This window comes from Crinia signifera, chromosome 4, assembly GCF_055691185.1.
Source record: "Crinia signifera chromosome 4, ASM5569118v1, whole genome shotgun sequence".
In the NCBI taxonomy this organism is placed as follows: domain Eukaryota; kingdom Metazoa; phylum Chordata; class Amphibia; order Anura; family Myobatrachidae; genus Crinia; species Crinia signifera.
The window spans coordinates 113,674,214-113,690,363 of NC_139220.1; the positions used below are offsets into that span (position 1 = coordinate 113,674,214).

A 16,150-nucleotide genomic window follows, 5' to 3' on the forward strand; every position below is an offset into this window, starting at 1 on the left:
TTTGCAGAAATGTGTTGATTGCTCATCGAATTCTGTCTGCGGCAAAAACATGGTGCCCCAGGTAAGAGAACATTACACGACTCTAAGGGCATTATTCTGGTCGATGCGATCCATTCCGAATTCTTTCGGAGGGCGCATTTTAGCCGTCTGCGCATGCGTAGGCAACGCTATTCGCATGTGCCACGCATGGTCTCCGTACTCGTTCTCACTAATACCGTACAGAAATGGCCACCGAATTGACTCAGGAAATATGGGCGTTTTTGGGCGTCATTCGGACTTACACAAGGGCGTAGTTTCAAAGTGGGAAAAACTGGGCGTAAATATAAGCGTACATGAGGGAGTGCACAAACTCTGGTAGGCGTGCATTCGGACAGCACACCGACTGCAAACGAACCAACACGCATGAAATATGCGGTCTTCGTAAGCAAGTTTCACTTTGCGGAGACCACTTGTTCATGTGCTGGGCATTCGGTTCGCCCAATTAGTACGCCCGCACCTGAAGCACTGTCAGCTGAACACAATACAATCCACTCCTCTACTCATTACTCATTAATTACACCCTTTCATTGCTTCAATTGGAAGCATTGCTGCCTAAATGGACCATTACTTAAAGACACAAAGATAAGCTAAAACACCACTGCATGTTTGCTATTTTGCCCACATTTACACTGCAAGCAATGGTCAGAAATTGGTACCAATAATATAATTTTACATGTCACTTTTACATTCAGCAATAACACCACACATTTGGGGATAAGGGTTAATGTAAAGTGGTAGTAATGTGTTTAAGTATCAAATAGGATTTAATTGATTACAATTACAAACAAACTCTTTTTTATGAGGAAGTGTGTCATGTGACAGATTTATGAATTCAGATAATGAGTTTTGCGTAAATACACCACATTGGTGCGTACGGGCAGCTTCCCGTCCATTCTGACGCTGTAAGACCGTGCAGAATCTTTGTGTTCCCACTGCACACGCACGGTTTGGATGTGGTCCGAAAACACACCCTCTTCTTAGAGAGTGAGTCCGTCCGAATGCGGAGGACCTGTGGGCATTTGTTCTTACAATGTCCGCACAGCGTGGCGTTCGGTCAGCTCCGAAAGAATTCTGAAAGTTCCGCACCAACCAGAATAACCTCCTAACTTCAGTATACTAGAAAAATCAGATATTCCAATAACCAGAATAAAGTATACCCATTTCTACACGATAACCTGCAACAACATTTTAATCAATTACACTTTTTTTATGTCTGTGTTTGTTGTTATTATTTTTGCAGCATGGTATAAAAAATATTTGCATTTCCACAAAGTACAGCTTAAGAAAGGGATTCTTTTTTGGCTGCCAGGTCAACTGTACTAAAACCGTAATTGTAAGTACGCTTTAATATATTTGTAGATATATTATATTATGCACTGTATAACTTGCCAGGTCTAATATCACAGCAGGTTCCAGTTGCAGTACAATATGAACTTCAGCAGTCACAGCAGGTGCGATCAGTGGACCTTCCTGGTCCCAGGACTCTGACGCTAACCACCAACCCCAGCCTTTCACCTGTCTCACTTGTTTAGCATTAGGAGCCCTGAACTCTGTTCCCAGCAGAGGTGTAAACCCAGCTCTCAGGTGCTGCTGATTACCTGGCTGTTGTTCCCAGCAGGAAGCAAAACCTGCCGAACACATTACACCCAGATTGTCAGACAATGATTATATGCCAACTAGTTCAGTGTCTGAGGGCAACCCTTGGCCCTCCTGTCCTGCTGTGAGTCCATGACCCTCCTGTCACACTATATTGTTCAATTTGGACTATAAAAGAGAAGGCAGATATGCAATGTGACAAAGCTGATAACCAAGTAACCCAAGAAAATAGATAATGCAATACCACTTGCCTAATAAAACGTATTAATCATAATGTTTTTCTGTGTGCAGACCAGAGAATGCTGTACTGGGTTCTTTGGCCAGCAGTGCTTAGCCTGTCCTGGGAAAGCTGGACTGCCTTGTTTTGGAAATGGAATATGCATGGATGGTGTTAATGGCACAGGAGTTTGCAACTGTGAAGAAGGGTTCATTGGAACTGCCTGTGAGACTTGTGCTAAGGGGAAATATGGTGCTCGCTGTGATCAAGGTATTCATTTTTATTTATACACACAGAAAATAATCAGGGCTCTATGTGCTAGGAGAAATTGTAAGTAGGTAAACCATTATATCCCCATTGTTTCCTCCATACTTTGCCTCCTGAGAGGCACTATGTCGTCCTAGAGCTCACTTGCAATTCTGGCCTTCATTATGTGAACAGAAACTTTTAGACCAGGGGTAGCCAAGTCCAGTCCTCGAGATCTACCAACAGTTAATGTTTTCCATGTCTCCTCACAGAATCACAAGTGAAGTAATTAGCTCCACCTGTGGAACTTTTAAATGTGTTGTGAGTAATGAGTGCACCTGTGCAGCAGCTAGGTTTTCTGGAAAATGTGAACTGTTGGTAGCTCTTGAGGACTGGAGTTGGCTACCACTGATTTTAGAACATACTTGCCTACCTGAGCCTCTCCATGAGGGAGAAAATGCCCTGGACTTTCCTGGTAATAATGATTGCATACCTCCCAACAGGACCCTCTCCAGGAGGGACACAATGCTCTGTTTCCTGGTCTTCCCTCTTAATTTATGATTGCTATCACCTGTGTGGAAATATCTTTCTTACACATGGACCTGTATAAATCAGGTGATGGCAATCGCACATTAAGAGGGAAGTCCAGAAACAGAGCATTGTGTCCCTCCTGGAGAGGGCCATGTTGGGAGGTATTTGATTGCCATCCCCTGTGGTGAAACACCTTTCTTATCAATTACCTAGCTCACCATTGGTGATGGCAATCCTACATTACCAGGGAAGTCCAGGAACAGAGCATTTTCTCCCTCATGGATAGGGTCAGGTAGGCAAGTATAGTTTAGAAACACTGTTGGACATTTTTCAAGGCTATCCTTCAGGAGTCTGCTATGAAGTGTATTGATTCTATTTCTCTTGTTGGTATATCTTGTTGGTGTCTGTGGCAGATTTGTGGCAGAAAAGGCTTTCCACAATGGATACACTGTACAAAAGTACATAGGTTGACCTCACTCCCCTAATAACCATATGCATAGCCCTATACATGTGCACTGGGCTTTTTGTTTTGATATATTGTTTTAAATACGTTGCAGCAATATAGAAGGTTGGGTTACCTTATCACTTTTGAGGACATAGGGTCTAACTCAGACTTGACCGCTAATTCTCTAATTAGCGGTCAAGTCTGAGTTAGACCCTATGTCCTCAAAAGTGATAAGGTAACCCAAATCAATTGGTTATCGAAGAACTGCGCATGCATACTGTATGCATAGTCCACGTGCCAAGGGAATCAGCAACTGAAATGCATACAGAAATGCATATGGATTGGAAATGCAAAGGAGTCGCAGAATGATTGACAGTAAGCCAGCGTTTGGGGTTGGAAACCTGACATTTCTGGGTGTGTCTGTAAAGATGCAGGCACGCCCAGGCCCTTTTGAGGAGAGTCTGTGACGTTAGAGATGACCACTTCCACCATGTCTGAGTCGCAGATTAGTGGATGCCTCAGACCTACTCATATTGCACAGCTGTTCGATGGTTTGGGAACAGAATATGGATTGGAGAGTGGATACTGATTAGTGATCCATACACAATTCTCTCACGTATACATCTTTATCCACTGCAAATTCTCACATAAGTGGTCAAGTGTGAATTAGGCCCATTGTTTAATGTTGGAGTCAGCACTATCTGTGGTAAAATTGCACAATTACCATAAAAGATCCTGCCAGTCGTGTTGCTACAGTAGTTGTCAAGGGGTGCAGGCCCATGGGAAGAGCTGAGGTTCTGCCAAGTGGCCCTGCTAGTCTCTCATATGGAACAGATAAGCTCAGTGTAAGTAATATCAGTAGCGCACGCAGGGGGGGTTTCTGAGTACACAGAAACCCCCCCAGGAGTCTAAGGGCCCTCAGCTGAAAGCTGAGGGTCCCCTCTTTCCATGGATACAAGAATTGTAAAAATCGGCCCTTGGGAACCAGAGATATCTGACTTCAAAGCAGTGGTCCCCATCCAAGCATGTTAATTGTTATTCCCAGTCAGATATTTCAGGTTCTGTCTGACTTAGAGCTTTTCTGAGGGTATATTCCAAAAGCTGGGACTCTCCCTCTTTGAAGAGCCCTAGTAGCTTGTCTCTACTTTTCCCAGAACCAGAGATATCAGCCTTCCAGCAGCTGGTTACTGCCTCAGCTCCACACACCTGGTATGTAGTTTTATATACTCGTTGGCAGATTGCTCTGCCTCCTGAACTCTGATCCCCTAGTCCCCAATACTATTTGGTAGGTGGGATTCTCTAGTTTTTAATTCCATTAAAATTGAGGAAATCTATTTCCAGGAACTGGAGATATCTGCAGTCAAGCAAGCTGTCCTCGCACCAGAAAATTATGAATAATAACCCACTCCACTACACACCCCTCCTCTGCGTATTAAACATCCTCTACCACCCTGGAAGTTATGTATCAGGGCCCCTTTATTCAGCCCAATGCCCCCTTCTCCCACCCCATCTCCCACCATCTGTGCAGTAAAGGGGTAATTAGTGGAAATTACTGAGCCCTACATGCTGAGCGGTTTATGTAACACCCCCTACCACCCGCGGGACATCAAAACTTACCCCACCCCTACCGCTGGAGGATCGGTAGGGGCTCCAATACATTGCTATGCCCAGGGGTCTACACTGCTGTTGACACCCCTGTATGTATGTATGTATATATATATATATATATATATACATTTTTTTTTTATTATTATTATTTATATACATTTGGTCTATCTATAATACTTTAACTGACCCGGTATATACTGGGTCACCTAAGTGTCCATATCCGTGCTTTGTTCCGCCCCTCTGGAAACCCCCTTCTGAAAATCCTGCGTTTGCCACTGAATATGTGTACATTATTGATTCTTGCAGTAATGCATTATTTGTTTTGTGTTCAGAATGCCTTTGTGTCAATGGAGAATGCAATGAAGGGATAACCGGGGACGGATCGTGTCAGTGTGATGTTGGCTGGAGAGGAGTTAAATGTGACATTGGTAAGTGCATTAGGCAGTGTCCTCCTTCTTTAGTAACATGGAAACCTGAAAAATGTGTATCTATTGCAGCCACAGAGAAAGTACTGTAAAGCCTTGTATCGAAATGAGGTGTATGTAGATTATGAATGTATATTATGTGTACTGTCTGTATGTATTAAATATGGTTATCATCAGCTAGTGCAATTACCATACTCAGTCTCTCATCACTGCAATTACTACATTTGTATCAGAGTTGTCATTGATGCCTGTGATATTTATTTTGTTATTGAAAAAATATATATTACACAGGCGCTTACCATGAAACATGCCAGATGTGTCAATAAGCCATTGTGTCAGACATCATGCAGCTTTTACCTTTGATGTGTATTTTTTTTTAATATAAAATGAAAATTTTATGATTTTGTTATTTTCCAGTGATTAAAGAAGATAAGTGCAACAAAAACTGCCACACTAGTGCAAAGTGAGTATTCCTGCCTTCCTGGTAACCATGCTTATTGGGAGGATTGGGAGTGAGCCAGTGGATTGTATAAAGCAGGGACAGAGAAGACGTTTGTCATGGTGCTCAGACATTACTTGTCTACTACAGATACAGGGGGTTATTCTAATTCATATGTATTTGAGTGAGTCTGGGCATTCCCCCGTGCATTCGGAAGGGGGACCGATGGTGTGCGTCTGCGCACATGCAGACGCATTTCTGCGCATATGCAGATGCAGGGTGCGTGCAACCATGGCGAACATTCTGTTCACCCGACGCAAGCACCCAGGATAGTGGGTAGGGGGACGCAGAGGGACGTCAGGTGCCGGGCAGCCCCATTAGCCTATGAGAATGCCCAGCATTTCATGGGCACTCCCATGAGAACGCTGGGCGTTCTAATGCTAAAGAGGCCGGAATACGGTTGCGGGGGACGGGCAGCTGACATCACCGGATGTCAGCGGCCTGGATGCCAGTGACCCTTCTGTGACAGTACTATTCTTAACAGCCTGTATTAGCACATAAACCAAATGTAGCAACATTGTCCTCGACCTTATACTGTAGCGACACATTCCATCAGCACATTGACCCTCTAGCCTATGTACGCAACCTGCATCATTTCTCCCTTACAGCAAAATATTTGCCAGCTGTATTAACACATTCCCCTCACTCACCCACTGTGGTAACACACTGCATAGCATAGCAGCACTTCCCTCCACTCTATGTAGCAACACTATTCTCCACCATCCAACACAGTTTCTTAACCACCCAGAGAGCAACCACCCATCCCTTCTCTCACAAGAATGCATTGCACTACTCCTTGTAACACCACCTTCTTTCCATAGCAACATATTCCCCCCTCCCCCTTTTACTCTACCCCTTAGCAGCACATAATTCTCTTTCATCACTGTTATTAATAAATGATTCTCCTCCACCATCTCTAGGAACATATATTATTCCTTCCCGGAGCACACAATTGCCCCCCATTCCCTATGGAAATACATGGTTTCTCAATCACCTATAGGAACACATTATTCTACCCAACCCTTATAGGAGCACAGTTTCCCCCATCTCCTATAGAAAAACCTGATCTCCCCCATCACTTGTTGGAACACATCATTCACCCCAACCCCTGTAGCAATGTACTAACTGAAGAAGACATTCACCTCCTGCTCTTCTCTTCTCCCAGGGCCAATCAACAAAAAAAGCAGAATTAATAAGTTTAGGCTAATTTGCAGCCAGACTGACCTCACTGATGAATAACTCTGTTATGTATTTTATGGTTAGAAATTATGTTTTGGAGAGTCTATTAGCGCCAATATGATAGGGATTCGCCTATTCTGATTTATTGGGATATATCCCTTATCCCTGTTAGGTACTGTAGAAAAAAATTGGTGGTTTTAAATCAGAAATGGGCACTTCTCTTACGGATTTGTAATATGGGAAAAAGGGGGATGGTATTATACTCCCCTTAAAGGTGGTGTTCAGATATCCTCTTCTCCTCTTGAAATGAGTTCCCTTGGATCCACCGGGCGTTTATATAGGGAAGGATACAAGGGAACAACAATGGGTGAATCTGTATCGACAATCAAAAAAATTCCCAAAACACTTTCTGGTCTATGAATTTTCACAGATGGTCTGCGTACCCAGACTCACTCAAAAAAGATATATGATACACTTGTAAAGGTTTCTTTTCTTAGAGGGTAAAGGGGCGTACCCGTACTCACGATGAGATTGATGGTCCAAAGTGTATAAAGGTATCTTTCTCCAATGCTTAATGGGAAAATTCTTTTATTTCACAAAAACAGTTTAAAAGTTGTATGATAAAACCAGAATACAGGCAGTGTCAATTCCAGAGTCTACGCTCAGATTTCCAAGGGTCCGGACCTGGAGTCTGTGCGGACTTCTGGTCTTACACTTACCTGATTTTTCTGGGATCCAAAGCACTAGGTCAGGAACAACATGTTTAGGTCTCTTCTTCAGTCTCATTAAGCATTGGAGAAAGATACCTTTATACACTTTGGACCATCAATCTTATTGTGAGTACGGGTACGCCCCTTTACCCTCTAAGAAAAGAAACCTTTACAAGTGTATCATATATCTTTTTTGAGTGAGTCTGGGTATGCAGACCATCTGTGAAAATTCATAGACCAGAAAGTGTTTTGGGAATTTATTTGATTGTCGATACAGATTCACCCATTGTTGTTCCCTTGTATCCTTCCCTATATAAACGCCCGGTGGATCCAAGGGAACTCATTTCCAGAGGAGAAGAGGATATCTGAACACCACCTTTAAGGGGAGTATAATACCATCCCCCTTTTTCCCATATTACAAATCCATAAGAGAAGCACCCATTTCTGATTTAAAACCACCAATTTTTTTCTATGTATTGTATGGTGTTGTGCACCAGTAGCTTCAGCCTTAAGGCCCCCATACACTATGCGACTTCTTTGAGGAGAGAATGCGTATGCGGTCCTTCTGCATGCGATATATTGTATGCAATCCCATTCCCCGTGGGAGGGGGGCCAAGTTGGAGGTTGGACATGCAGCAGGTCCTACCTCTTACTCCGAGCCGGTGGGCACGGGACTGCACATCGGATCGGATGTCAAACACCTTTGATATGGCCACTTTTCACTGATTTCTCAGCCCGATTCATTGGAATCGAGTGAAAAGAGCCCAAATTGCACAAGTGTATGGGGACTTTTACATACTGTAAGTGCATAAGTGTACCTTTAGTGCTAGGGTATTCTATTTAATGGCATCTTACTGTATGTACTTCAACTGCAACTACAGGCTGGCAGAGAGAGAATCAAAGGACTGCTTTTGTGATATAAAGATAAGTTACTATGGGTGGATGTAGTGCAGGACTTAGGGTTAGGCTGTGGGTAGAGGGGGAAGGTTACAGTTAGGTTGTGGGGAGGGTTATGGTTAAGACCTTAGAAGGGGGCTAGGCTACAGGGCGGGTGTTAGGTTTAGGTAGCGGGGTACAGTGATTAGTGTTAGGCTGTGAAGGGGAGGGATAGGGTTAGGATTGTGGGAAGAGGGTTTGGGGGGGGCATAGGAAAGTTAAGTATACTTACCTGACCCTTATCGGTATTCCCTACAATCAGGATGCCGGCATCTGTATTCTGACCGCTGGCATCCCCACTGCCGGTCATTCATATGTATCCCCCAACCTATTTGTTAACATATAAACAGCAATAAACAACAAAGTTGAAAGGGACTGTCAGATACTTTGAATTTAGTTTCTTATTTATTTCTAAAATAAAATTAAGAATAATAATGTGACTGAAAAATGTTGGCAATAGTTGTTAATAGGCACTCTTTATTTGTACTCTATTTTTGTTATTTATTCAATGTAATGCCAAGTTTTGTCTCCCTGTATTGTTCCTTTGTACGGCGCTGCGAAACACTTGTGGCGCCTTATAAATAAAATTATAATAATAATAATTATTATTCTATTTGTGATATTTTACTGTGTACTGTGCACTTATGTAAAAGTAAAGATGTCATTGAATAAAAGTTATGCCCACACATTTATGCCAGACAGACCAAGTTTGAACACAATGGGGCAGTTGCAGCATGGGCCACAATGGCACCCCAATTCACAGTCACGCTCTCTAAAATATAAAGGACTCCAACCATATGTATATGGAACGTTCTTAATATATTTCTGCCAATCTACTCATATATATGATGGAAGCAGGGCCGGTGCAAGGCACCGGAGCGCCCCAGGCGAGTCGGGGTGGGGGCGCCCAGGTGCCGGGGGGGGGTGGTACCTGGGGGGTGGCACCTGTGAAAAAACGTGTGTCCCCGGCGGGGTCCCTACAGTGAATAGAAAATAACTAGCGCTTCCCGCGCTAGTTATTTTCTATTCACTGTAGGGACCCCGCCGGCCGCCGCCAGCTTACACACAATAACAGCGCCGCAGGTTTCCCCGGCGGCACGGACACCCCTGCACGCACCAGCACTCAGCAGGGACGCACGTTTTTTCACAGGTACCGTTCGCTAAATGCTGGGGGTGAGGGCGAACTGCCGCCCTCCAGGTGCCGGCGCCCTAGGCAAATGCCTAGAGCTGCCTAGTGGTGGCGCCGGCCCTGGATGGAAGTGAAATTGTAAAAGTCTTTGAATTGCTTTGCATTCCAGCTACCAATTGTAAGTAGCAAATGTATCTTGAAGAAGTGTTAAGAATTTATTATGGAATACTTAATTACGTTTTCGTATAGGAATCTTAATCGTTGAATTTAACATGATGACAGAAGCGTGTGTATGTCACTGTGAACCAGAACTGTACAATGCTATTGGTTACATGATAACCTTGCCTGGTCCCCTTAGCACATACATATTCTCTTCTGTCTCACTAGCTGTCTTGAAAAAGCTGATGGCACTGCTTACTGCCAGTGTGCTGCTGGGTTTGAAGGAAATGGCACCATGTGTACAGGTAATTTTTTTCAACATGTCTAATACAAGTAGGTGGAACATTTTGTACGATGAGAATTTTCTTAATAGTCTTGGGTAAATTGTTATATGATCCAAAATGGGATCCAATCAGCATACTTGTGTTCAGGATGCAGGCAGTCAGAATATGGACGCCAAAAATCCAGACATTGGTATGAAGACTGGCGCTGTAACTCCAATACCACATCCTGATATCATGCCTCTAAAAGTACTTAGATTTATTCATCTATGAATGTGAATATACACATTTTAGTTATGATTCAGTGTTATAACACTGTATAAAATATTTTTTAAATCATGTTCATGTTTAGATTTTGGTCATCTAGCTGTGGAACCTATTTATGCTTTCTCATAGTTTCATAGTAAGGTTGATATCCAATGAGCTTAGGTTATTTACTAGAGCTAATAGATTAGACATTGGCAGGGCCGGTGCAAGGCACCAGAGCGCCCCAGGCGAGTCGGGGTGGGGGGAGGTTGGTACCTGTGTAAAAAAAACTTCCGTCCCCGGCGTCCCTGCTGAGTGCTGGTGTAGGGGTGTCCGTGCCGTCAGGGGAGACTGCGGCGCTGTTATTGTGTATAAGCTTGTCGCGCCCGGCGGGGTCCCTACAGTGAATAGAAAATAACTAGCGCTATGCGCGCGGCTTTATTTTCTATTCACTGTAGGGACCCCGCCGGGCGCGACAAGCTTATACACAATAACAGCGCCGCAGGCTCCCCCGGCGGCATGGACACCCCTATACCAGCACTCAGCTGGGACGCCGGGGACGGAAGTTTTTTTTACACAGGTACCACAGTGCTGGGGGTGAGGGGCGAACTGCCCTGCCGCCCTCCAGGTGCCGGCGCCCTAGGCAAATGCCTAGAGCTGCCTAGTGGTGGTGCCGGCCCTGGATATTGGGCATTATGCTTCGGGAGCCTCAGGCACCAGAGCCGCCATAACTCATGGGATTGGTAGTTTATCCCAAAAAAAAAACAAGTTAATAAAAAACAACTAAATAACCTAATATATAAATAATAAATTGTTAAAAAAAATATTACAGCTATTGATGCATGTGCTACAAGCAATGGAGGGTGCTCAAACAAAGCAGAATGTCGAAAAACTACTCCTGGAAACCGGCTGTGTACCTGTAACCCAGGCTATAATGGAGATGGGATAATATGCCTTGGTATGTATGCATCTTTATGTACTAGTTATTCAGTACAGTTACATTGTTTTCACTATTTCTTTAGATAGGATTTAAACATTATAGGTAAGAGAACAGGTGGAGGATTCCAGTCACATAGTCTTCAGTTACCATGTTGACATTCATAATGTCAACACCACAATGTCAACATGAGAACGTCGACTTACAGTAGTTCAAACCGCCAGCATACCCCATGTCGAAATCCTCAGATTATTGACATGTTCACAGTGTTGACCACTGAAATGTTACCATGTGAAATATGGTTATGGTAAGGTGCCAGTCCCTCAGAGGTCTAACCCGGAAGTGACGGCCATGTGACCACCAGGACTAGGGATGAGCATAGTATTTTGATGGTTTAACGCCATCAATGATTTTCTTGTGACTGTAACATTTTGACACCATTGCACCATTGTGTGGAAGTGATGGCCTTTCAATGTTCAAATGCATCTGAATTCAGCTGTTTAACATTAATGACAGCTATGGAGTGCTATTGCAGATGGGTAAATAGGTTATTTTGCCCATGGAGGAACCATCAGAATGTTTTTTTTTCCATTGAATTCTTTTAAGGCAGTAGTTAGTTAACATTGCATTGAAAGTTTTGGTGGTAGAAGCCCAGTCATTTGATAGCGGACTTCTGATGAGCATACTTAACCATCACTCGGAAAGGTAGTTGATCACTAGATCTCTGAATGTTTTATGGACAGCTCATCATGTTGATGTATCAGCGTAGATATGATGACTGTCAACAAATCATGCCACACCCGTATCCAGTACCTGTATGGGGTAATTAGTCTTGTGTCTGAAACACTGGTTATCTATGTAAGAAGTAGTTATTCCAGCAACACTCTTCTAGTGGTTGCCACATCCACCGGCTGATACTATTCTGTAAAAATACAATAAAAAACAAAAAGATATATAACAGTAATGCAAAAGAATAAAAGTACTCCTTTACTTATAATGTCATACTTGAAGCTTCCTTTGCACTTTTCATTTGTTCTATTCTATTAGATTTAGCATATTTTCTAGCGCAGAAATCTATCCACTACTGACTATGTTTACTGGCTGACTGGAATACGTTCTTTTGTGAGGTTTTTACTTTTTTGACCCATCATGTACCAAACGGTAGTATTTCATGCCCTGGGGGAGATTCTCTAAGCTAAAAATGCTGTAATAACCTCGTTATCAGGGTTTTGACAGCATTTTGGGATGCTGTAAGCATCCCCCGCCGGGTTAGCGCGCCGGGGGGCATCGCCAGAAAAATCTGGCGATGCCCCATAGAGACCAATGGGCTTCTACCTCATCCCACCGCCGCCCCGCAACAACCCCCCGCCGCCCCGCACGGACCCCTGCCACCCTCCCCCCTCACCTGTGTCCGGGCAGCACAGAGCTGTGCTGCCCGGACCTGTGACCTCCTTCCTGCACTGATCCTCTTCCGGGTGCAGGGAGGAGGAGAGCCCGGCGCAGCAGAGCCGGGTAAGGGAGGGAGGGGAGAGCCGCCGGGACCTGCTGGGACCCGGCAACTCTCACCGCAAAGGACAACTCTTATCGTAAGAGCTGTCCTTTGCTATAATTATCGCATATGTAAGAGCATATGCGATAATTATAATTGCGATGGGTGGCGTTTTAGAGAATTTCCCCCCCCTATCATCCACTACGGCTCACCATGCCCGAAGTATGGCGAGCACAGCGGTACACTTTTATGGTGTCCATGTCCACTATGTTGACATTAGTCTAAAAAAAGTGAAAAACTCATGTCAACCTTTTGACTGTCGACCTTTCCATTGTCAACCTAATGCTTGTGTCCACCTTCCAGCCCTGTTCGACCTTAGCCATATTGACCTTCAGTTGTCGACCTAATTCAGTGGTCGACCCAATGACCCATACCCTCTGCTGTATGTGTCTATAAAATGAGTGAAGGTAGTAATAGTATTGTTGAATGCACACATCTTTGGGTACTTTGAGTATCACGGCTTCCATCGCATGCCATTGCATGCCATATATAGTGGCATGCAATTGGATGCGATTTTTCCAGTTTTTAACCATTTTTTTTTACAAAATCGCATGCGTTTTTTAACAGAAAAGCATCCAAATGCATTGAAATTAGTATCAAACATGTTCAATGGCTGTACCACCCCCACTATCAACGCGAACCCGAAGCGTGGCGAGCGCATTGAGCCTTCGAGGAGCGGCGATACGCGTCCTACGACCTTTTCATACCCCCACTATCCACGTCGGCGTGGAGTTGAGAATAGAAAGTGTGGCGAGCGCACCGAGCCACCGAGCCCGAAGCGTGGCGAGCGTAGCGAGCCCGCTAGGGGACGCGGACACCTGTGAAGCCTGCGAGGGGACACGGATACCTGTGAAGGTATCCGTGTCCCCTCGCCATGCTTCGGGCTCGGTGGCTCGCTGCGCTCGCCACACTTTCTATTCTCAACTCCACGCCGACGTGGATAGTGGGGGTATGAAAAGGTTGTAGGACGCGTACCGCCGCCCCTCGCGGGCTCGCTGCACTCGCCACGCTTTGGGTTTGCGTTGATAGTGGGGGTGGTACAGCCTCAAAAATGACATTTGGGGGCCATTGAACATGTTTGATACTAATTTCAATGCATTTGGATGCTTTTCTGTTAAAAAACGCATGCGTTCGCATGCGATCAAATCGCATGCGATGCAATGCGATTTTTTCCTGTGCGATGCCCATCGTGGGAGCCGTGATACTCCACAAGCACCCATCTTTGTTACACATTTAAGCAAGTAGATACAACATTTGTGTTTGGAAATCGTTGCGTAGTTGACACTTGTTATATCTTGTGTCTTTGTAGAGATTGATCCGTGCTTGGTGAATAATGGTGGCTGTGATCAATTTGCTGAATGCACCAAAACAGGGCCAAATCAGGTAAGCATGACATCATCTGACATTAGCGGGTTACCGTTCTCCAGAGAATGTCACTTGTACCATTGTGAGAATGGGTAGACACCTTAAAGAAGATCAAATACACATACATACACACACACATACATACACACACACACACACACACACAATAAATCCAGGTCAAAGAACTATGGTCATAGATTTTTCTTTTCTTTTTAACCTAACAATGACAGCCCAGATTGCCCGTACACTCTGGAGTGGAGTGGTGTAAATGAAGGAAATTTCAGCTGACATGTATCAGTTTAGGCCAGTGGTTCTCAAACTGTGGGTCCTCACCCCAAAGTGGGTTGCGACCATCTCTACATGTTGTTGACCATCAGGCTGATGACTTCTTTAATCTTTCAGCCAGTGATCCAAGGAGTTTGATAAATCAGTTGAATTGTTTGTTACTTCAGACTCCTTGGATCATTTTGTGCCTCCACAATACTGCCATGCATGTGCTGTCTGCTGACCACACATGTGTGTGACCGTTCTGTGGTAACTTGCTGGGGTCCTATAATAATGTTTATTGTCTGACGGGGTCCCAGAGCAAAATAGTTTGAGAATCGCTGGTTTAGGCTATTGATATTCCTGAGGTGAAATCTGCACAGGATTAAAACATCTCTTTGTTTGACAATCTGTTTAGAACAACATAATTGCTGTACTGTATGTTCTGTTGTAGATAGTTACACCTGGTGCGTGTGTCTAATCTCTTGGAAATATTAGCCCCACCAACTAAGTAATGGGGCCTACACACGGGGGAGATTTTGCTGAGCGATGGTGTTAGATTGCTCAGCACACAGAGCTGCGCCAGCAATGTGTGCTGAGCAATCAGTGAGGGCCAGTTGTTAGGCCCTGACTATTTATTTATTAACAGTTTCTTATATAGCACATACATATTACGCAGCGCTTTATAGAGAATATTTGAACATTCACATCAGTCCCTGCCCCAGTGGAGCTTACAATCTATATTCCCTACCACATATACACGCACACACAGACATTAATTTTGTTGGGAGCCAATTAATTTACCAGTCTATTTTTGGATTGTGGGAGGAAACCGGAGTACCCAGAGGAAAGCCACAGAACTATGGGGAGAATATACAAACTCCACACAGTTAGGGCCATGGTGGGAATGGAACCCATGACCTCAGTGCTGTGAGGCAGTAATGCTAACCATTACACCATCCATACTGCCCCACTGACTATTGATCTCACTAGATTTATCCAGCATGCTGGATATTAATTGCCCGTCGATAGCAAAGTGTGGCCCTATCGCTGGCCCCTACTCACGGATCCACGTAGAGGCATTTTCTAAGCAATCTAGTCAAAATAAGTCAGATCTCTTAGAAAATGCCCTGAAATTGCCCATGTGTAGGCCCCATAAGTGTGCTGTCCCTCTTGCAAGCCTTTTTCTGAAGTGCCCCTACAGCTGCTGTTCTATAATGTAACCAGCTCATGACATACTTGCCTACTTTTTGAAAACTAGTTTCAGGGAGATTATAGTTGGTGGTAGAATTTTGCACAGCGCCCCATTGAGGGGGTGCTGTCTCATTCTTTTTTCCCCCCAAATGTAACAGTGTAATGTGGGCTAGGGGAAATGATGGAGATTACTAGACTTATGAGGGAGAGAGGGAGATTGTTGTTATTTCAGGGAGTCTCCTGCAGAATGCAGGAGGGTAGGAACTACGGCTCATGATTATGGGGTTCCAGGTAGTGCCCTGATAGATCAGGGTCTCTGCAGCTCTGCATCTGCATTAGTGTTTCCCTATGTTGTCCTGCTTCTGGTAACTGCAGTGCTACTAGCCATACAGAGTCCACGTTGTATTCTAGTGAAATTATTATTATTTAAGATTTACAATATATATTTATTCTTTGTTTTCTCTTTGATTACAGTCTGTGTGTAATTGTTTGCAAACATACAGCGGAGATGGTAAAAAGTGCAGTCCTATAAATCTATGCTTGACGGTGAGTGCAATACATGTTACATGAGCTATATATACTTCTGTGTACGGCA

The 16,150-nt window shown here is 44.2% G+C and overlaps 1 protein-coding gene across 2 annotated transcripts in view; it reads left to right on the forward strand.

Moving 5' to 3' along the window:
* The window catches only part of LOC146074318 (stabilin-2-like), a 324,893-nt gene that overhangs the window by 171,463 nt on the left and 137,280 nt on the right, over positions 1–16,150 (forward strand). For both annotated transcript variants that reach the window (XM_083182261.1, XM_083182263.1), the window contains exons 36-44: positions 8–61; positions 1,280–1,372; positions 1,927–2,122; positions 5,015–5,110; positions 5,525–5,570; positions 9,948–10,024; positions 11,079–11,204; positions 14,042–14,115; positions 16,030–16,101. In XM_083182261.1, coding sequence (XP_083038387.1) covers positions 8–61; positions 1,280–1,372; positions 1,927–2,122; positions 5,015–5,110; positions 5,525–5,570; positions 9,948–10,024; positions 11,079–11,204; positions 14,042–14,115; positions 16,030–16,101 — 834 coding nt within the window. The remainder of the gene's footprint in view (positions 1–7; positions 62–1,279; positions 1,373–1,926; positions 2,123–5,014; positions 5,111–5,524; positions 5,571–9,947; positions 10,025–11,078; positions 11,205–14,041; positions 14,116–16,029; positions 16,102–16,150) is intronic.